The sequence below is a fragment of the Tenrec ecaudatus genome, chromosome 8 (assembly GCF_050624435.1).
Source record: "Tenrec ecaudatus isolate mTenEca1 chromosome 8, mTenEca1.hap1, whole genome shotgun sequence".
Taxonomy (NCBI): domain Eukaryota; kingdom Metazoa; phylum Chordata; class Mammalia; order Afrosoricida; family Tenrecidae; genus Tenrec; species Tenrec ecaudatus.
Window position 1 is genome coordinate 117,978,011 of NC_134537.1, and position 23,428 is coordinate 118,001,438.

General features: G+C 44.3%; 1 protein-coding gene across 6 annotated transcripts in view; it reads right to left on the reverse strand.

Moving 5' to 3' along the window:
• The window catches only part of MTUS1 (microtubule associated scaffold protein 1), a 158,508-nt gene that overhangs the window by 62,527 nt on the left and 72,553 nt on the right, over positions 1-23,428 (reverse strand). For 4 of the 6 annotated variants that reach the window (XM_075556772.1, XM_075556776.1, XM_075556773.1 and 1 more), the window contains exon 4: positions 6,770-6,931. The exons of the other annotated variants lie outside the window; for them this stretch is intronic. In XM_075556772.1, the coding sequence (XP_075412887.1) occupies positions 6,770-6,931 (162 nt within the window). The remainder of the gene's footprint in view (positions 1-6,769; positions 6,932-23,428) is intronic. 6 annotated transcript variants of the gene reach the window in all.

The following is a 23,428-nucleotide window of genomic DNA, read 5'->3' on the forward strand; positions in this document are numbered from 1 at the left end:
CCATCGATTCTCGGCAGCCCCGGGGGGCGGGGAGGAGGCAGTTCTCTTCTGTCCTTCCCAGTTGTTGGCCCCTATCATCCTTCAGTTCAGGAATTTAACTCAACGCCTACCTTGCAGACTATTAGACACAATCTCACAGTACAGGGGGAAATAAACAGTCAGGCATATAACATTTGTTACTGAGAGGAATTTCGAGATGACTCTTCCTCCCTCTCATCCGCTGGCTGAGAGCAATGAGTCTCAGAGCAGGGAAACGCTGTCCAGCCTCACCCCGCGAGCAGGAAGACCAGAGCCCAAGTTGAGTCCCTTTTCTGTGGCCACAGCCTTCTTTATTTAGCTAGCCTACTTCTCTTCTCCCATTAGGCCCCTGGATGGCACATGCTATTTGTGCTCGGCTGCGAGCCTGAAGGTTTGTAGTTCAAAGCCATCCAGTGGTGCTAATTCCTGAAAGATTACAGTCGAAGAAACCCTGCGGAGCAGTTCTGCTCTGTAACATACGGGGCCACCAGGAGTTGCCAACAACGTGGCAGCAAGGGGCTGTTTGTTTTGCTTCCTGCTTCCAAGAGAGTGCAACTCGCTTTGGGGTGCATCTCCTACATCTCCTCTTGCCATCTGTCTCTCAGAAGCAAGCACGCTTTGTTGCTCTCCAAAACAAACACGGTAGCCAAGGTGGGCGAAGGACGACCCTAACTTTTGATCCCAGCCAATAGAGCAAAAGTATCTCCCCTCTCAAGACCTGCTATACGCTTACACAATGAGTCTCAAACCTTCAACTCTCTTCAAGAGCTATAACAAATATTTCTTTTTATTTAAATACAGTACCAGTATTTAATACACCCCGGACCTCAAGTCTGAAAGAGGTGAGAATGGTCAGCCTCTAAAATGAGCACATTTCATATAAAGTGCTGTGGAATGTTTTATGTACTATCCAAAGAGAAATCAATAGGATCGTAACTTCTACATTTTTTTTAATTTAAAGAATATATACACATAACCCGTGAAAAACCCCAAATGAGAGAAATTTATTGTTTTACCCATTCTGATACAGTCATTTTAAACCTGGTATTGCTACCTCTATAGAACCCCAAGGTACCAAGAACCAGATATTAATTGTACAGAGACAACACTATGTTATAACTAAGACCTTAAATGATGCCAGTAACATCACAAAGAAATAAAGCAAACAAAGCAAGAAGTTAGCAGTCTTAAAAGTACACATGGTCAATATTTTGGAGGTGAGTAAATTAATCAAAGATGTGATTTGTTTTCTTTTAAATCTAGGAGAGCATTTCTGTTATACTCACATATACTAATACACAAAAACTACAAATTACTCATAAAAAATTAAACTGTCAAATGGTTGTTAATAATCGAATCATTTCATATGCCACAAGGATAGCCAATTCTGAATGAGTCTAGTAAGATTACTAATATATGAAAAAAAGAAAGTCCTATCTGAAATCATTCACATTTTAAATAAAAACAAACACGCCCCGGAAACACTAAAATCAACACAAATCACAAGTTAGAAAGCTAGCAATTTTTTAAAAAGCTAAATAAATATATTAAATAAAAATACAAGCATGCTGACAAAGGAAAGAAACCAGAAACCAGTGACCTACTTCTTTTCCCAGTCAAGGTGGTTAACAAAGGAATTATACAAAGGCTGTAGGATCCCACGACCAGCAGTGTCAACAAAGTAGCATCATACTGCTTCTCTAAATCAGCCGGTGGGGTGAGGGTAGAATTGATGAAATTTTTTGAAGAAAGATCAGTTTCTGTGCAGCTTCGAAATCCTCCTGGTACAGTCATTTAAAAGGATCAGACAAGCTTTAAGCTGCAAACACTGCAGCCATGTTCGCTCGCCTACCCCTCATGCTTGCTCTTAGTGAATTAGAATGGAGGGGGGAACAAACAGCTCCAAGGCACTACACAAAACAGATTATACCAGCGAGCAAATCAAACTAAGACGGAAACTCGGTGATCTGAATGTTTCATCTACAGCAGGGGCGCACTGCCACTAGACAGGCTCCGAGAGTGCACGGAAACCCCTTTGTTGAAAGACAAAAAGGAGCAGACAAAAGCACTTTACAACCTCCCCACAAGCGCCAGACACTGTGCTGAAACAGTGGCCAAGGCAACATGGCTGTCAGGCATCCACAGAAAACACTGGATAACGGCACGTCTCGGATCTCTGGCACGGCTGCACCGAAAAGACCACGAACGGTGACTTTAACAAGCACGTTAATTTTCTCACTGGTGAGGAGGCTAGAAGTGCAAATGCAGGATCCCAGCTCCTGGGATTCATTTCCCCTCTGTCGACTCTGGCGGAAGGTCCTTCTCTCTTCAGAACTTCTGCTGCAGGACAGTCTTCAGGTGACTTGGCATCTCTGACCCCCTGGCTCTCCCTCACTGGTGTAAGCTCGTGGATATCTCAAGTGATTGATTCACGACACACCCTACACTAACACTGACTCAGTCACAGAACAAACACAACCCCTTCCCAAGTAAATTGTGATCACTGGCAAAAAGATTAGGATTTGCAGCATATATTTTTGTGGGATGTAATTCATTTTGGTTCTCTGAAATTCAATGTCATTGCCATGTGCCAAATACCTGCTACATCATCCCAAAAGTCTCAAATTCAAGTTAAGTCCAAAATCTTATCTCAATCTATCTGATCTGATCTATCTAAATCAAATGTGGGTGAATTTTTATGAGTATTCCATCCTGGGCCAAAATTTCTCTTCCTCTGTGATCCTGTGAAGTGCATTAATAGAAATATTTTATCTGCTTCCAATACAATGTTCAAACAGACACAGGGTAGCTATTTCATTACAGACGAGAAATAGAGAGGGATATGGGGAAGAAGCAGGTCTGAAAACGCAAGAGGGCAATTATTAGCTCTCAAATCTTGAAAAGAGTTCCCTCTTGTCTGAAACCATCTAAGCAATGGTCCTACCCTGCCTCCTCTGGGTGTTGGCCACGTTCTCCAGATTGTGAGAGGCCCCTCAGCCTGAGCTTCAGCTTCACCATCCAGTCCCACTGAGGTGACAAGTTGGCTCTCTCAAAATCTAAACTCCTAGTCAATCTAAGTGGCAATCCTATCCCCCCAGCCCTCGCAGGCCCTGCTCTTCTGCCCTCACACATGGCAGGAGCCCCTCAGCTTTGGGTAGCAGCCCCACATTACAGAACTGAATTGGGGAAGAAACTAAGAGGCTATGGCTCCCCTTTAACATTCCACAGGCTGTGGTCCCACCCTCTGAAAACAACAGGGGCCACGACTTGATCCCACTCTTTGGGACTGAACCAGGTGAGCTGCTTCTTCCAAGAGTTTTGATCTTCTAGCTGCTGCAAGGATCGCCTTTTTCATAACCTATAGAATTTCAAGGGGCAGACAGCATTCTCTGTCCCCTTAAGTATCAGTTAATGGACTTTGTGCTGTGGTGGTTGGCTAGATCCATCAGTCATAGGCTTATCATCATTAACAATAAATTATGTTCCCATGATCTTGATGAAAATTCTAGTACGTGTCCTTAGTCTACATAACAGAATTAGAAAATTAACAGAAAATAAAGTAAATATATATATTGCTATATTTATATATTGCACTGTTCATGATTTTTGTTTCTTTTTAAAAAATCATTTTATTGGTGGCTCCTACAGCTCTTATACATGCATCCATTGTGTCAAACATATTTGTGCATTTGTTGCCATCACTGTTTTCAAAACTTTTTCTTTTTAAAAAATCATTTTATTGGGGGCTCATACAACTCTTATCACAATCCATACATACATCCATTGTGTCAAGCACATTTATACATTTGTTGCCATCATCATTCTCAAAACATTTGCTTTCTACTTGAGCCCTTGGTATCAGCTCCTCAGTTTATCCCCTCGCTCCTCCACCCTCCCTCCCAAACCCTTGATAATTTATAAATCATTATTTTTTCATGCCTTACACTGACCAATGTCTCCCTTCACTCACTTTTCTGTTGTCCGTCCCCCAGAGAGGGAGTTATATGTGGATCATTGTCATCAGTCCCCCCTCCCCCACCATCCCTTTACCCTCCTGGTATCACTACTCTCATTATTGGTCCCAAGGGGTTTATCGGTCCTGGATTCCTTGTGTTTCCAGCTCTTATCTGTACATGTGTACATGCTTCGGTCTAGCCAGATTTGTAAGGTAAAATTGGGATCATGATGTGGGGTGGGGAGGGGGGAGAAGCATTAAAGAACTCAAGGAAAGTTGTGTGTTTTGTCGGTGGTATACTGCACCCTGACTGGCTCGTCTCTTCCTTTTACCCTTCTGTAAGGGGATGTCCAACTGTCTACAAATGCGCTTTGGCTCTCTACTCTGCACTCTCCCTCATTCACATTGATATGAATTTTTGTTCTGGGTCTTCTTCTTCCATGTGGACTTTGTTGCTTCTCAGCTAGAAAGCCGCTTGTTTGTCTTCAAGCCTTTAAGACCCCAGATGCTATGTCTTTGATAGCCAGGTACCACCAGCTTTCTTCACCACATTTGCTTTTTTTTTTTTTGTCTTCAGCAATCCTGTCATGAAGGTGAGCATCACGGAATGCCAGGTTATTAGAACAAAGTGTTCTTGGGTTGAGGCAGTACTTGAGTAGAGGTCCAATGTCCATCTGCTACCTTATTACTTAACATATAAATATATGTACTGTACACAGATCTATTTCACCATTGTTATATATAAATATATTTATATATGTACATGCCTGTATTTAGACCTCTATAAATGTCCTTTGCCTCCTTGTTCTTTGCTCTATTTCCTTTTACTTTCCTCTTGTCCCACTATCATGTTCGGCCTTCATTCAGGTTTCAGTAATTCCTCTTGGTTACATTGCCTTTGATCAAGACCTACCAGGCATCCTACGCTCTCCTTGCCGTTGATTTTATATCACTTGTTGTTCCCTTGTTCCATCTCATCATCAGTAGCAAGGACAAACCGCACAGCCCCTTTAGGATTTTGCTTAGATATTTCCTTAGCCAAATATCCAAATTCTACCTGCCCCCAAACACTTGAACATAATTCAGACAAGTCTTTTGCCACTGCATTAAAAGCATCAACCTTCCTCCATTGTCCAATCACGTGTCCACCACGCTCTTTTAAAGTGTCATTCACACAACAAAGACAGCCCATTTTCAAGTGGGATGATAGAAGCTATGATTTACAACACATCACATATTGCTGGAGGGAGGACACAATTCAATCCATAACAGGAAGCTACCAAACCCATCTGCTTCACTTTATGAAGTTCATGGCTACAGAGGCCTTCCAAGAGTATACTGATTTTTCTATTTTGGCAATGTGTTCTTAAAATTTACACTGCAAAAGGAAAAGGTTAGGAGTGAAATGATCTCAAAACAATACATGTGCAAATTATTTTTCAAATTCACAGAACAATATCTGCAACATTTACAAACCCTTCTGATCTCATGTCCCTACTTCAAAATACAAATCATTATCAGAAACTAGTCCTGTGTAATTAAAAATGGTATACTCAAAAAGTTAAAGTACACAACTATGATCCTGAGACCAGTTATGGTTGCTAAGTGACCTACTGGAAATGTTTTCACTCATCAGTTCACTCACTGCTTGTCCTTCACTAGCACATTCTCAACTTTTTCCGCCTATTGGTGGTGTGACCTTGGACACACCAAGCTCTCAGAGCTTCAATCTTCTCCTCGGGACAGTGGCCGTTTATTGGGAAGGAGGAAAGAATAGCCATACTCCCTGGTGGTGAGACAAAAGGCTAGTAGTCCAAGCCCATGCAGCAGCTCTGTGGGGGAGATCACCGTGGAGAAAGCCCTGTGGGTGGTCAGTTCCTCTCTGTCCCATGGGGCCCAGCAGTTACTTACCCAGCAGCAACCAACAACACATCATGCCCATAATCAGAGGAGTTCAGAAAAAAATCACTCTATGTGGTCCTCATGTTTTCACCAGAAAAGAAGACATCGATTCCTCTTAAAGCTGAGAGAGTTCCCTCCTTCCCACATCCCACACCCCAAAATGGCTTAACTGATACCCTAGTTTCCTATGCCAACGTCTTCTTCCATCCTCAGATGTCCTGTCTCCCTCTCCACACTCACTGTATGCTACAGGCACCCGATAAAGCCAGGAACTATCTCACAAGAAAACTCAGAGAAGAAGCACTAAACTTGAATACATGTTTTGAATGAAAAGAACTGCTCAATTAATTCACCCATCTTATAAACATAAAACAGAAAGCAAACTAACCGAAAAAAATTTTAAATATGCTCCTGAGTTCAAATTGCTTTGAATTACAGTTGTCATTCTATTACCACCTTCCACTGACGTTAGAACCTGAAGTAGAAGGTCCCAAACGGACGCCTACAAAATCTAAAGTTTTACAACGTAGGCGAAAACAATCTTTTTTTCTTCTGATTTCCAACTGGGAATCCCTGGATTACTATTCTTTCCTTAAGCAACCTCAAAAATATAGCACTTCAAATTATGCACTGTAAGAGTCCTTCATGCAAAAATATGCCAGATGCCATCAACACCCAATTATTTCAGTGTTTTATAGCACATTCGTTCAAAAAGCAGAGTATTTTTAAAATAAGTTGTTTTTCCTGCCAAACCTTCTGTGCAATCCCAAGAGAGAAAGCAGTGTACATACATCCCCTACAACACAGGATTGAACTTTTGGTAATTATTTCTGGATCAATTTTTCTTACATGTCACAACAGCACCCCGCCCCACGTTTGGCAGGGACAACTTACAATTGCTGCTGTAAGTACTCAGCTCACTGTGGGTGCTGCCAATGGAGGACGTGCTTCCTGTCCTCCCTGGTGTCGAGCTTTTCAAAGATGCTTTAGATTTAGGAAGTGGTCTAGACACGTTCACCCGAGAGGCCGGTGTGCTTTTCAAGGATGTAGGTTTTCCTTGGGGTTAAAAACAGAGAAAAGTTTCCAATGCTGTTCACTTAGGAAGTTGGAACTCTAAGACTGTAAACTCAAACCCCCGTGCTAATGATTACTATTGAGTGAACGTTTAGGATCATTGCAGATGAAATTCGAATGTTTCTTTCATGTTAATTTACTATTGATAATTCAGAAAGGGCAGAGCCGCGAAGAGGAGTCCATTGGGACATAAGAGTGATTGCTATAGTGGCAGAGCCTGCAATAATTAACTCAGCCATCTCCTCCGCAGGTGTAGAGATAAGTATAAGCCATATGAGATAAAAGTTTTGGGCAATTTGGCACAGTTCAAATCAAAGAATAAATAAATTGATAAGGCTTCACTTCTTTCCTCATATGTTTGATGAAAATAAGTCAGAAACAATACAAACAAGTTTATACACACACTAGACGGTCATATAATAAATCAAACTCTCAAAGTCCCTGTCATCAAGTTGATTCTGACTCATAGTGACCCTACCGGATGGGGCAGAACTGCCCGTGTGGGTTTCTGAGACCAACGCTTTACAGCAGTAGGAAGCCTCATCGTTCTTCCTTGGAGTGGCTGGAGGTTTCAAACTGCTGATCTTGCATGTATCCACCACAGCCAAAGGTGTAACGAACCACTATGCTACCAGGGCAATAGGTGATTTTTTTGGTAAAAGTCAAGAAAAAAAAATCCAGTTTGATAAGAAATGCTTCAGTCGGGCCTGCCTAACACCAGGGGGTGCTGTACTATCAATGTTCATTGTCATCCTGGCAATTCGGGACCCACTCCATAGCGCTGTATTTGGGTTTTGTTTGTTGACTTCCTAGAATGCGACTGTCACTCAAATTTCAAACTCGATCTTGAATCTAAACTACTTCCACTTGCCAGTGGATATGTGCGCATGGTGTTCTGTCATCTTTGAAACCAGACATCACATTATCAGAAAATTTTAGAAATATTTTGCTTAGTTCAAATTACTTAGAAATAGGTGTGGCGTTCTCAGCCATCTTACATGAAGTGTAAGATTGTGCTTACATCTGCTACCTACATTCAGCAGACCCCAAAGTCAATGATCTGCCCTCGACTCCTCAAACCTCTCTCTCAGAGGCGATTTACTTACTTCACCCCAACCCTCCATGGTCACTTCCAGTTCTATCCTCTTGAGCCCCAGGGCCCCCCACCCTGGGCAGTGAGACACCCTCCTCAATGATCCATGAGTTTAGCCTGAGCTCAACGTCTCCTTTTCCCAGTCTTAGATTGTCGGCATCATCCTTTTCCCCTAGGATCCTCAGACAGTCCAGTACCTGCCCTTTCGGAGCAACTAGTAGTGCCACGTAGCTGAGGGGTTTGGAGTAGAAAGGGCCTGAGATGGAATGACATTGTCCCTAATGGGGCTGAGAAGAGAGCTCCCTAGAAAGCTATGGTTAGGCCCACTGGTTCCACATCTCCCCTTAGCTCTGACATTTAAGTCACCCTCTTTAAAGCTCTGCCGCTGTCCATAGCCTTCCTCCGGCAGTATTTTTAATGTATGTGTGTGTGTGTGTGTGTGTGTGTGTGTGTCACCCAGATAAACCGCATGCCAGGAATCTGCCTTTTCTCTGCAGAGCCCTCGCTTTCTCTGGAACTGAGTCGGCCACTGGGTGCAGACACAGGCCTCCGTTGCTACTCGTCGTGACTCCTCCCCAGTCTGGCCCAGTCACAGTCTGCGTTTTAACAAGATCCCCAGGTGATCTGAATACACAGGGGCTCCTAACCCCTTTGTGTGCCTGTCCTGCCCTGCCAGGACACCCTTTCTGGGTGGAATGGAGCGCTCCTTCCTTCTCCTCCCGCCACGCACTTGTTTTCAGCACAGCCTCTGCTTCCCCCTGGCTCCTGAGAACAGGAGGAGGGCCTGATTCCGTTCCGTGCCCTGGGACCTAGCAAAGTATCTAGCCTGGAGTGACAATACATGCTTGATCAATGAACTTTTTGTTTTCTTTTAAGGCAAATTATATAATAAAATTATAGCATCTGCTCATCGCAATATTGAATCATTAAGCATTTAACCTACTTTTATTCACTTATTAGTATCTTCAGTCTAGAATCAGGTAAGATATAGCCTTTTTTATATATTACAATGATTAGCAAATAGATATCCAAATACCTATTTTAATTCCTCTATCTATATTTAGAAAATAGTTTGTTTGGAGGGATAAAGCAAGTACAACTGGCTGCTCATTGAGTTTACAATATAAATTTATCAGATTACCACTCTTAAGGCAGAAATATGCTGATCAGTCATCATCATTAGAAACCAAGAGCAAGGCTGGGCAGTCGTAAAATAGAAGCTTTAAAAACGAGCATCCTCTTCAGAAAGGTATGTTTCACAGCATTGGTTCAGCAAGCAGCGCAAGCTTGCAGACACCTCTCAGTGTGGCTGAGAATCACTACAGACCTACACCACCTCTGATTTACCACGTTGCCAGGAACCAGAAACAAACTACTCAGAAACCCAAACATCATACCTCTCGTCTGCTCTATCTCATTTTCACAAGTCCCACTGTCGCTCCATCCGTGTCACTTAAATAGTAAGCTACAGTCCACTCCAAAATCTTCCCCATTCCACCTTTTTTCATGTCTACTGAGTGCTGAGCTCACGGAATAACGTGTATTTCACTAAAGGATTCCTTCCTTTGAGAATTAGAACATACTAACGCATAGATAAGGCCACGTGTTGTTAGTATTACTACCATTCTAGTATGATAACTGCTATTACTATTCACTTCCAGTTATGGCTTACAGTGGAAAGATAAAAATAATTAGAAAGCAATGAGGATTGTTGGTGCTTCATCAACACTCCTAATGTTGAGCTTAATAGTACGGTTGGCTTAAGAGCACTTGATTGCACTTCTTTTTTTTGCACTTCTTATAAAGAAAACAGTAAAACATATACAACATATGCAATATCAAAAGTAAGGCGTGACAATATTCGGCTAGCTAAGAGATGTCAAGTAACTTGAGAGTCAATTTTTAAAGCAAGAAATCAAGAGGAATGTGCCCTGGCTTACCGTTCTAATAGGTGACACTTCCTAAATCCCAGAGATGGACCTAAGATTAAGAGCGTATTGCCCGTATAGGTAAGCGTCTTAGAGGACAGAACAGCGTTGCCCTGTGAGCACCCGAGGCTGTGCCTGCGTATGGGAGAGGCAGAATGTTCCCTTTTCCTCCCTCAGAACTTCTGGTGGTTTCCTACTGCTGACCTTGCAGTTCGTAGGTCAGCTCGGAACCACTATGTCACCAGAGCCCCTGTAATTAGCATAGACAAACGCATAAACAACGGAGTGGTTTATCTTTTATCATTATAACCACATTTCTGTCTATGGAAACTCTGGTGGCAGGAAGAGCGTTTGTACCCTGCTGTACTGACACAGAGAATCTACCAGCTTTCGTGTGTCGTTCATTCATTAATCGAGCCATCTATTTCACTAATCAAGACAAAAATCACAGAAGCTCCGACAAGGTAGACTGTGTCCAGCCGCAGCAGCAGCAGCAGCAGCAGCCCCGTGAGGAAGGCTGACAGCACTCAAACTCGAGTCAGGGGACACGCGAAGTGAAGGGGCATGGGTGGGGTGGTATTAACATCGGAACTGTTAACGTTTATATTCTATATTTTAAAATTCCAAAGGGATATAGTGGGTTTAACGGGCCTGGTATCAGCTATGGCAGTAGGCTGTGGAGAGAAAGGAATGAGCCAAGAATGGGGCATTTCCCGTCATTCTTCTATCGATGTGTGTACATTACTCACATGCACTTTCTTTTTACAGTGCCCATATTTCCATAATAAAAACCAATGACTATCATTAAGATCAATGAGAAAAGGTCAAATCTTTTCTCAGGCAAAATATACCTAAAGATGCCAGGAAACGATGGACTGGGCTAATAAAGAGATTCTAGTAGTCTGTTTTATCCCTGGGATTTGGAAGCAGCAACTATTCTTCGATCCTTTCTTTTTTTTCCCTCTCAGGAGTTAAAAAAAAAACAACAAAAAAATCACAAGTAAATAAAGGAGTGGATGCCTTAATTAATGCTTTCATGGTTGTTATTGTTTTTTAACAAAATAACCATCTTACTTCTATCAACTTCATGGCACCATAAAGGGGATGGTTCCTAAAGCAGCAAATTAAAGCCAAAGAATGGACTCTTGACCGGCCCTCCTTTGCTCTAAACCTCCATTCAGCGGTTCTTCAGAGAGGGGGGGGGTGGGGGGGGTGGGGTGCTCACCGGTCATCTTTCAGCTCCTCCTCCTTCTAAGGAAAAGCCCTGGGGAAGAAGGTGGGTCCCACCCACGCTGCTCAGGGACACACCTCAAGTCATGAGTGTGCCTCTCAGAGCCACAGAAACATCCCCCACACAATGCACGCTCTCACCTCTAAACTTTCTACTAGACGCAAGTGGAGTCAGCTTTACTAAAACTATTTCTCACAAGATTATTCAGCACTACAAAAGAAAACAAAGGACTTGTTCTTCAGTGTGATAAAATGTGTGGGTTTTGAAGATAAGTTTCCATTGGCCAAAAAACCCTGGAACATTACCTATATTAGAAGATACAAACTGTCTTAACAAAAATCTGGACAATAGATTTACATGAGAGGTTATTTTATACAGATATTTACTTTCTTGGATAGTAGGGTAACTGCAAGTCATCAATGCTCAAATGTTTATAGGACAAACTTCTCCTCCCACACACAGGGGGTGTCTCTGTGAGCTAGAATTGGAATGATGGCAAGTGGGTAAAGGTGAGGGAAGACCTACACAATGGGGCAAAAGAGGTGGACGGGAGCAGTTGGGTGTGATGCAGCATTAAAAATCAGGCTAAGAACTCGAGAGCTTAATTAGAGGGGGCAGGGATGATAGGGAAGTGGAAGGTGGAGAGAATTGCAGTTTTCTTAGCATTTGGATCAGAGTTTTATTCAGTGGTAGCAATGGGAAGAACTATTTGAAATAAAATAATTTTGAAATTAAGGAACATGTTGGTAGTTGGTATTCCAACTACCAGAGTTAGGAGTCAATGAAAAGGAGATTACTTACATATATTTATGTTAAGTATCAAGGTAACACACAGACATTGGACCTCTACTCAAGTCCTCCCTCAATGCAAGAACATTTGTTCTAATAATCTGCCATTCTGTGATGCTCGCCTTCCCCTTCATGATCACTGAAGTCAAAATGGGTGCATAAGCAAATGTGGTGAAGAGAGCTGACGGTGCTTGGCTATCAGAAGATATAGCGCTTGGGGTCTTAAAAGCTTGAAGGTAAACAAGCAGCCATCTAGAAGGAAAGCAACAAAGCCCACATGGAAGAAGCACATCAGCCTATGTGATCATGAGTTGTTGACGAGATCAGGTATCAGGCATCAGAAGACCCAAAACAATCATATGGATGCAAATGAGCGGGGTGGGAGTGGAGACCCAAAGTCCATCTGTAGACAGCAGGGCAGCCCCTCAAAGAAGGGTCACAAGAAAGTGACAAGCCAGCCAGGATGCAATATAGTGCTGACAATGCACGCAACATTCCTCTAGTTCTTAAACCTTCCTCCCCTCCCACCCCTCACCATTACGGCCCCAGTTTTACATTACAAACAGTACAGATAAAAGCTCTAGACACATGGAGTCCAGGACAGATAAATCCCTCAGAACAATAATGGGAGTACCGACACCATGAGGGTAGGGGAAGGTGGGGGGAGAAGGGAGAAAAGGGGGAACCGGTCACAATGACCAATATATAACACACACCCCCAACCAGGGGGATAAGCAACAGAAATGTGCGTGAAGGGAGAGAGCAGTGTGAAGTATGAAGATAATAATAATTTACAATATATTAAGGCGTCACCAGGGTGGGAGGATGGGGGAGGGAGGGAAAAAAGAGGAGCTGATACCAAGGGTTTAAGTAAAAAGAAAATGTTTTGAAAACGATGATGGTAACAAATGTACAAATGTGCTTGATTTAATTGATGTATGGTCTGTTAAAAGAGCTGTAATAGCCCCCAATAAAGTGACCTTTTAATAATAAAAATATATATGAAAGAAATAAATTTTTAAAAATTAAATGACTTATTTTTTTAAAAGGAAAGAAAATGAGATTATGGAGGTGAGATTTCAAATATACCTTAATAAAGGGGACAAGTGGCAGGACCATTAACTCCTGGAGCCAATACCAAGTAATGTTTTTCTTTCTTTCTTTTTTTTTTCCCCTAACCCTAACCCTAACCCTACCAAGTAATGTTTTTTGAGGTCATCGATTCAGTTCTGACTCATGGGACAACGCACACAGAATGAAACACTGCCTGGCCCTTTCACAAATCTGCCAAGGTTCCTGGCCCTGCTCTAGCCTGTGTGTCTGTCCATCTCATTGAAGGTCTCTTTTTCACAGCCCCTCTACTTCACCAAGCACAATGTCCTTTCCCAGGGACTGGTCTCTCCTGACAACATGTCCAAAGTACCTGAGACAAAGTCTCACCAATCTGATTTCTAAGGAGAATTCTGGCTGTTTGTTCTTCTCGTTGCCCACGGAATTGTCAATATTCCTTGCATAACATATCCAAAGGCACCGGTTCTTATTCTGTCTTCCTAATTAATATCCCTCTTATGCATGCGTATCAGGTGACTGAAAATACCATGGCTTGGGTCAGGCGCACCTTAGTCCTCAAAGTGAGTGACAGCTTTGCTTTTTAACACTTTAAACAGGGCTTGTGTAGATTCGTACAGTGCTATATATTATTTGCTTTTGTTCAGCTGCTTCCATGACTATTGGCTGTGGAAATAAATGAATCATTGGCAACTTCAAATGTCTGGTTGTGAGATTTTCCCTTTAATCCATACTGAAAGCTGTAGACCTAGATCTTTATCTTTAAACACTTCAAGCCCCTCTGCTTGCAGAGGGCAAGGTTGCATTGTCCACATATTGCATGCTGTTAATAAATCTTCCTCCAAGTGGTGTTGAATTCTTCTTCATACAGCACAGCTTCTCAGATGATTTGTTTGACACACCAATGAAATTAAATAAGTACAACCTTTTCCTGATTTTAAACCAGTCTGTATCCATTTTTTTTTCTTTTTGAACCGCCTCCTGGTCTCTGGACAGGGTGTACATGAGCACACATCAGCTTCTGGGATTTCCACTCTTCACCATGTTATCCATCGTTTGTTACACTTCACACCATCAACTGCCTTTGACTAGTCGGTAAGACACAAGTAGATCTCTTTCTGATGTTCTCTGCTTTCAGAGAAGAGCCAATCTGCTAACAGCAATGATATCCCTTATTCCACATTCTCTTCTGAATCTGGCTTGAATTTCTGGCAGCTCCCAGCTGATGTTCTGCTACACATGATGTCTGTGTTCAAACCCACCACATACTTGACTAGACACCTGGGCAGATGACCTAACCTCTCTCTCCTCCTCTGGAGGAATGGGGGTGGTTATTTTGTTCCAGGCTACAGCCCAGAGTACCTAGTTGAAACTCCACTTTGGGGGGTTTGTTTTGACTGAGATGGTTTACACCAACCATGTGGGAGCCCTCGTGACATGGTAGGTCACACAGTGGGATGCTCACTGCAAGGTCAGTGTTAGAAACCACCAGCCAGTGGGTTCTACCTGCTAACCTTGCTGTTAGTGGCTCAATGCACACAGAGCCCACTGTACAGCCAGAGATGTAGGTTCCATTAAAGGCTATGTAGACACATATGCATGAGTGTAGAGATGGGGGAAAGTCCTGCAGGCAACAAAACAAAACACTGCCTAGTTAATCAATTATGAAGTTATAAACTATCCTTTTAAAATAGCCTATGATAAACTACCTAAATTGTTTGGTACAATTCAAAATACCAGCAGGGTTTGCCTGCCACGTCCCTTGCTCAACACTACAGACCTGGGCTTACACCACTCTGAACCTCTACTGCTGACTGATGGTCAGGTACCATTGTGCAGTGTCCTGACTAGCCATGGACCCTCCCTTCCTGTTCCCACGTGCCTCCCTCAATCTTTACCTTTGTCTAATTCGACCCTTAACAGTCCCTCTATTTCTACTTCCTATGCACCAATCACATCCTGTAAGAACACCTCAATGCATGTATATTCTCATTTTTACTTCTGTGGCGGGCCTATCTACACTTCAGAATAGTAAGAACGAAATTTCAGCAAACTTTGCTATTTATAACCATGCCCTCTTCTGAAGTCTTACAGCCAGACGCAGTTTATTTTTCTTATAAGATCAGAGAGAAAGTGAGAGGAACCAGCCATCTCAGCGGTTTGGACATATTACTTCTCCAAGGCAAGAGCCATGCCTTCCTCCTCCCACGGTTCCTCTCTGTCTAGCACATGGCCCGCCCGGTACATGTGCTCAAGCCATCTATTAAGGGAATGGATGATCTGCCAAAACATAAGATTTAATTAACATTCTACACGTTACTTATTAAAAGTGAATATGTATTCCACATTCTTAAGCTAGCCAAGGCAATAACACCCTACTAGAGTACAAGAGCTTCATTCTGCTTAAACGTCACTGTGTGTTGAATGTCAGAGGCAAGCCACCAGGTAAGGTAAGAGCGGTGCAAGTGAGTCACAAAGAAAATACAGCAGGTCAAAGAGGGTGGTAATTCGACAGAAACAAGGCGATCCCACAAGGCAGGGTTCTCAGGGAGACTTGGATTACACAGAAGCGCAGTGTTCAAGGTGATACTGTCAGTACCTGCCTCTGCAAGTATGTTCACAAGATGGGAGCTGTGGAGATTAAACAAAAATAACATACTTAGTCATGAGCCTGGGAACCTGTGCCCCATAACTCAGGGAGCCAACAATTCAAATCCAGGAGTAATAAACCAAAAAGACTAAGAGGCATCGCACCCTCTCCCTAGCTGTCGCCCAGGAAGATAAAGTGGGTTCTTGACGTTCTCCTCGCCAAGTTCACTGGCCAGTTACCAAAGAGCTCATTAGGCCTCCACATGGGCAGTCCCTGATAGGAAGGGAGGGGCCTCCATGTGCTGCCTGGCTCCTTAGAAGCCCATGGTCATGGGGAGAGAGCTATTTGTGCAATGGGGCCATTCAGAACTCAGCACCTTCCGTTTATTTCCTCTAACACATCCATTAAATATACGCAACCCCACTTGAAAGAAATCATCTAGCCTCATTAAAGAGAGTCGGAAAATATAAAAGAAAAAGCTACCTAGCTCATTATCCACAGCTGCTGTTCTGAATCTCCCCATGTAATCTCACCCACGCCACTCACTTCTATCTTTAATCGCCAAATGCATCTATTATCTACATCTGTGGCATTGCTTCCTTTCTTCCCAGGCCTTCCAAATGCAACTTGCTTCAAACTAAACCCAGCCCTCTCCTAGAGTCCTTTCTCGCTACTAATTCCTGTTTAATGGTCCCACCCAAACACAAAGGCTGGGGAGACACTGGGGATGACCCATCACCAAACACAACTGACCTCCAAAGGCTTCCCTCCTTCAAAATACCCACCGCCCTCAATGTCCCCCCAACATCACTGCTGTCACCGTCATCAGGGCCATCCTGACTCACCGCAACCCCAGAAGACAGAGCAGAACTGCCTCCCGGGGTCTCCGCGGGCACGGTCCTCACAGAAGCACGCTGCCACAGACTTTCCCCATGGAGTGGCTGTGGTTCCTTTTCTAACTCTGCATCTGCACGCCAGGCGCCTTCTCCTATGAGCACGTCAGGTCCCTTCACCAGTCTTTCCCGGGTGAGTGGGTGCTGTTGCCCTCACTGCGGATACACAGCACTTTGTACAAGGGGCTGTGCACGTCCAGCGAGGCAGCATCTTACTGCAGTTAGAATGTGATAGATACCTTGTGCTACACACTGGAAAACAGAAGATGACGAAGACCTGGACTCAACCCTTGTGGAGGCGACAGGTGTGGAAGAGACAGACCAGGGCCAGCATAACTTGGCAAAGCATCACCAGGAGAGTTCGGCTGGAAGCTACAGAATGAAGTCTGCTGGTGCTCATCACCACGTAGTGTAAGGATTTGCTTACATACCCCTTCCCACCTCACCCTCCAACTGCTGAGCTCCTTAAAAGGGCTTTGCTTAATCGTGTTTTTGCTCCCCAAATCTAGTAGACAATCCAGCACACAGCAAGTGCTCATAATATTTCTTAAGTGAGACTCCACAGTGACATATTAAGCTTATTTCATGAGTCATCCCATACAGCAACTGTCTCCAGAATGAGTTGCCAAGCGATATGAATCATGTGGCGCTCCTGCTACATGATCAAGAATTCAGTGATGATAGTAGGGTAGAACTGTGCCTGGGGGCTTCGGAGGCTGACTCTTTATAGGAGTAGAAAAGCCTCCTCTTTCTCCAGGAGGGGCTGGTGGTTTCAAACCGCTGACCTTCTGGTTAGCAGCCCAATGGGTAACCACGACACCACCAGGGTTCCCTCAGTGGGGATGGTGAAGAAGAAAAGACACTGTCTACCAGGTGCCGAAAGGACTTTCATGGCCTGACCTCATCCCCCACTTCGACAGACCCTTCCTTTTAGCCTCCTTCCAGGCATGGTGTTAGGTGCCACCGAGTTGCCTCTGACCCACAGCCACCGTATGCACACCGCACGGTCCTGCGCCATCTCCAGGCCTGCTCTATGCCTGAGCCACTGTGCCTGTCAGGGTGCCCGCCTGTCAGCCACCACGTGTCTGTCGGTCTGTCGTCTGTGGTGGCTGGTGCATTGCTGTGATGCTGGCAGCCAGTCACTGGGATTTCAAATGCCAGCAGGTCCCCCAAATGCACAGGTTCCGCAGAGCTTTCAGACTAAGAGCAGACAACCAAGACAGACCCGGCTCCCACCTCGGATTCCAGGCATGCTGGAATCTAACTGTGTCCTCAAGCATGCAACAGACTTCCTCACTTCCAGACGGTATTTGGCCTGTACCTCATATCCAAGCGTCTCCTTCTCCTCCTTCGGGTACAGGCTCAACTATCACCTTAGTGATCTTTTTTTTTTCTTGACCACCCTACTTTTAAAGCTCCCCTCCCCACTTTTCCTCCCACATCAGTACTGATCCCCATCTCACATGCGCCATGCTCTACTGACCCCCATGGATTGGCTGGCTTCCCTGCCCAACAGGAAAGCTCCACAAGAGTGGAAATTTTGTTTTGTTGACTGCTTCGTCCTCAGCGCCTGGTTCCCGGCGCAGTGGCTCCTTGAGAGAGACTTGTTAGATGAATAATTGAATGTCCCAGGGAGACTGCGGCAAAGTAAAGCACAGACTCTCGGGCCAGATGCCTGGCCTGGCTCCAGTCTCCCCCAATTACTAACTGCGAAATCTTGGGCAAGTTATTTCTGTTTTCAAACGCAGAATTCCTCATCTGCAGAATGAGAAGAGTCAGATTTTCCACCCTCATGAACTATGAGACCCGGAGGAGCTGATCGAGAGTTTAGAGAGGTGCATATTATAAGCATACAAAACATGTTAGCTATGATTAGTATTTTATAGAGAAAAACTGGAATACATTTTAAACTTTTAATTAGATAGAAAATATCTGTAAGAAACACATTAAATAAAAATCTATTTATAAACATCTGAGACCAAATTGGCAAGAAAAGAGAGAAACCTGTAATGATAAGCAAGTCATTACAAGTTTCGTGTACACTACTGGTTTGAGGATAATTTACTTTATCAACCCTCAGAATTTCAAATTTTCATGGAATCCAGATTATATTGAAGCAATGAACCTAGATAAACCCCCCAAAATACTGTACTGAGCTAATCTTTGAACCAAAAACATCCCCTGAATCCTTCTTTAAGCTAAACCATCGTCTGAACTAACCACAAGCTCAGTCAGCAGTTCAAAACCACCAGCCACTCTGAGGGAAAAAGACGAGGCTCTCCTCTACAGTAAAGAGTCACAGTCTCAGAAACCCACGGAGTCATCCTACCCTGAATGGTCGTGTTGCTGAGAGCTGGAATTGGATTGATGGCAGTGTGATTATTTGTTTTTAATATAGTTTCATGAGTTAAGAATGCTACCTTGAGCACTGTGCTCTGCAGAAAAGAAAAACAAAAAGACCTTTGTGGGCTCCAATTGGCAGCAGCCCCTGGCCAGGTGAGACAGCCAGTTCAGGGAGCTCATGGACAAGGCGCAGGCCAGTAGAGGAGGGAGCGGATGTCTGCACAGCTGGGAGAATGCGCTCAGTGTCACTGAACCGCAGGTGTGGGAAGTGTCCAACTGGTGCATGTTTTGCTTGTACAAAATAAACAGTGTTTCCAGTTTTATTTCTTCTTCTATAGACGAAAACTGAGAATTCAGCTCTAAAAGAGGCCCTGTTCTTCACCAAACCAGCCCCTGAATATCCTTGTGGTGGAGTGAAATGTCTAAAGATGGCTTTTCCAGCCAAACCTCGGAAGACCCACCAAACGCTTGGGAGCGGCTGCGGACGGGCACATGTACCACTAAGAGAGGGGTTGGCTAGAGGGCTGAGCCACCTCTGAAGCAGCAGCAGAGAGATGTCCCACGAACCTCAGAAGAGCATGTCCGAAATCTCTGTCTGAAATGGTGTTGGTCACTGAGGCGACATACATTAGAGACTTTGTCACAGAGACTCAGAGTAGTGGTGCCGAGACTACGGGGTACACTCTCCACACCTCGCCTGAGGTGATGGAACTGTGGGACAGAGGGACAGGTGAGCTGCCCTCCTGGCCCATGAAGTCCAAGGCCAAGGGACTGAGAACAGAAGAGAGTCGTGGCTGCTGGCTGCGGAGACCAATGGCTGTAACCTATCTGGACTTGTATAACTTACTGATTTCCCTAATAACCCCCTTACCTGTGAGTGTCGTCTGTGCATTGTGTGGCCATCGCAGAGGATCCTGAGGCCAGCACAGACGTAGAGTGGCGTGAGAGGAAAGGTTGGTATCAATAAAGAAGCAAGGAGCAGAAGGTGTGTCTGACTCTTGCCTCCGGGTTTTAAGGAAGCCAGAGGAGGGCAGATATGTCTTCTTCCCTGCCATTTACACAATCCTTCACTTCCTCCAGGGCCCTAGAGCACTTGGGGTCTTTGCACACTCCTTGCACATCCCTCTGTGCTATTCTCAGGCTGTTGCATAAACAGGCATTCGTTCTCCCTGCAGGTGCACGGAGTCCTGCCGGTGCAGTGGCTGAGAGCTGTACCGCTCCGCAGGAGGAAAACGTGGCTGTCTGCTTCTCCAGAGATCTACGGCTTTGGAAACACTGTAGGGAAGTTCTACTGTGTCCCACAGGGCAACTATGAGTCAGATCCAACAGGACAGCAAGAGGCTTGGGTGGGCTCAAGTACCCACGGGGCAGGGAGCACGTTCTGTATGACTTCTGCAAGTCTGCCTGCTTCACGCTGGCCATTACATGGCAACCACTTGTTTGCCTAAAGGAACCCATCTGGTCTGTCGTTTAAAGCCGGGTAAGACCCAGTACTGCCCCTGGAAGAGGGTGGCCGCTGGGTCTCAGACGAGGCTGTGGATCAATCATGAAGTATTTACCATGCAGTCATTTATTTAAGAGCATTGCTTTGAAAAAACCATGTAAGGTCTTTTATGTAATGGTACATTGACAAGAGATCTAAGTCAAGAACCTGAAATGAAAAGAGCCATAGTTTTGCAAAAACTTGGCCGAGCAGAAGAGAAATGTTAATTTTCAGGAATTATGGTAGTACTGACCTTGAGTCTTCACAGAGTCACATGGGGATTCAGAACATGGACTCCAGAGGGCTAAATCTTCAATGAATCCTAGCTCTGCCCTGGCTAGAGGCACGACCTTGGGCAAAGTATTTATCTTCTTGTGATTATAGATCTGTAAATTGGGGATAAGTCTCTTAAAGTTGTCATGAGGATTAAATGGACTTAAAAACAGATGTTGGAACTTACAAAGCACTAAGAATTCTTAGTAGAAATGTTTTTCACCACTATCTAGTAATTTAATCAAATGCCTCAAAAAGACACACACTGCGAAGCAGCAAGCGTTGCTGTGTTGTATTCTGTTATAATCTTCTTTCATGTGAGTCTCCTCATTTTGACAGCAAAATGGAGCAGCTCCACTGGGTTTGATGCCAAGTCTTTCTTGCACTCATTTTACAACCCTCAGAAAATGGCTAGTTCAGCTCTGTGTCTGGCTTTCTACTTAGCTCTTGAAGGAGTTATTGGAAACCCCACCTCGACAGAGCTGTTCCTGCTGGCCCCTTTGAGGAGAGTAACTCTGTATGAGTCCAGGGGACAGCCGCTTGGTTTCCATTTTCTAACACACAAACACTTCATTGTGCAGCACATGCCAGTGACCTAAAGGCACACTGTTCTGCTCCTCCGTGCTCCGTTCTACTTTTAACTCTGTGGCGATCAAGTTTCCTGTCTTGTACAACAAACATCTCTCCGTTTATTGGGACCACCCAAACACGCTGAAAGAACTGAAGGACAACACCAAGCCTCAAGCTGCGACACTACCAGATTCTGGAGGCAAGATACTGAATGAGAAAGGAAGCATCGAAAGACGGCGGGAAGCACTCACAACTGCACCGAAGGGACCAGCCGACAGTCAGCCATCTCCGGGGGTAGCATGTGAACACGCATCAATAGTGCTGAAAGCAGTCCGAGCGTCACTGACAACACTAGCCGAAACAAGTCTCCAGAGCTGATGGAATGCCAACTGAAAAGTCTCAACAAGCTGACGGAGCACTGGGGGCACTTACTCGTCCATGCCAGGAAATTTGGAAGACAGCTAGTTGGTCAACTGACTAAAGTGGTCTATATTTGTACCCACTGCAAAGAAAATTGACCCAACACAATGCTCAAATTATTGAAGAATATCATTGAGATCGTATTCAAGCAAAATTTGCTGAAGATCATCCAACAACTGTTGCAGTCGTACATTGACAGGGAGTTAACAGAGGTCTGGGCTGAATTCAGAAGAAGACATGGAACATGGGAACAAGAATGATCTAGGCTGAAAGCAGACAATACAGAAAGATGTTGCTTCATGTCACTGACTATACAAAAGTATTCAACTGTGTGGATCATAACCAACCATGAGAAGAATGGGAATTCTAGCACACTTCATTTTGTTCATGCAAAACCTATACATGGATCAAGAGGCAGTTGTGTGACCAGAACCAGGGACTATGGCATGGTTTAAAATCAGGAAGGATGGATGTCAGGATTGTATATGCTCACCACACTTCCTCAATCTGTATGCTGAGAAGCTAGATTATATGACTTAGAATTGGCATCAGAATTAGAGGGAGGTTTATTAGCAACCTGCATTATGCAGATGACACATCCTCCTTGCTGAGTGAGGAATTGAAACACATGCGGATAAAGATCAAGGACTGCAGCCTTCCATAGAGATTACAACTTAATGTAAGGGGGGAAAAATCCTCCCAACTAGACTATAGGTAACACGGGATAAATGTAGTGAAGAATGAAGTTGTCGAGGAGTTCATTTTGCTTGGCTCTGCGATCACTGCGTACGAAAGCAACAGTCAAAAGATCAAATGATGGGTCGCACTGGGTCAATCTGACACACACACCACATACATGCACACACACACACACACACACACCAAACAAACACACCACACACACACACACCACACACCCCCACAACCCCCCTACCCACCCCCCCACACACCCCCACACACACACACACACCTCTTTAGAGTATTGCACAGCCAGGACATTACTTTGAAGACTAAGGTGCTCTTGACCCAAGTCATGGTATTTCACTGGCCTCGGATGCATGTGAAAGTTGGGCAATGAATAAGGAAGACAGAAGAAAGATCAATGCATTTGACCTCTGGTGCCGTGGAAGAATATTTGAAGTACAATGGACTGCCAAAAGAACCAACAGATCAGATACGCGAAAGGCAAAAAAAAAAAAGAAAAAAAAGAACCAACAGATCTGTCTTGGAAAGTACAGCCAGAATGCTCCTTAGAGGCTAGGATGACAAGTCACGTACTCTGGACATGTTTCTGGAGGAGGCCATCAAGCTTGGCAGAGCAGAGGGCAGGAAAGAGTTGCAAGCCCTTGACAAGACGGGATTGCCACAGTGGCTGGAACAATGGGCTCGAACATAAGAACAATTGTGAGGACGGCCCAGGGCCTGGTGGGGTTTCGTTCTGGTGTACACGGCTTTCTGTGCACTGGAACTAACTTGATGGCACCTAACAGCCACGGCAGCTGTTCTGCAGATCTGCTTTTGTAAAGATTTTAGCCTAGGAAGCCCTTTGGAGCTGTTCTGCTTTGTAATACATGGGGCAGCCATGAGCTGGAATTAACTCCACAGCAAGGGGCTTTTTTGGGCTTTGTTTTGTTTGCTTGCTCTTTTTCTTATTCACTGGATGCACAGCCTAGATGGGGACACACATCTTTTAAATGTATCATGAGTATTCGACTGACTTCTTTTTTTTTTTTTTACATTTTATTAGGGGCTCATACAACTCTTATCACAATCCATACATACATCAATTGTATAAAGC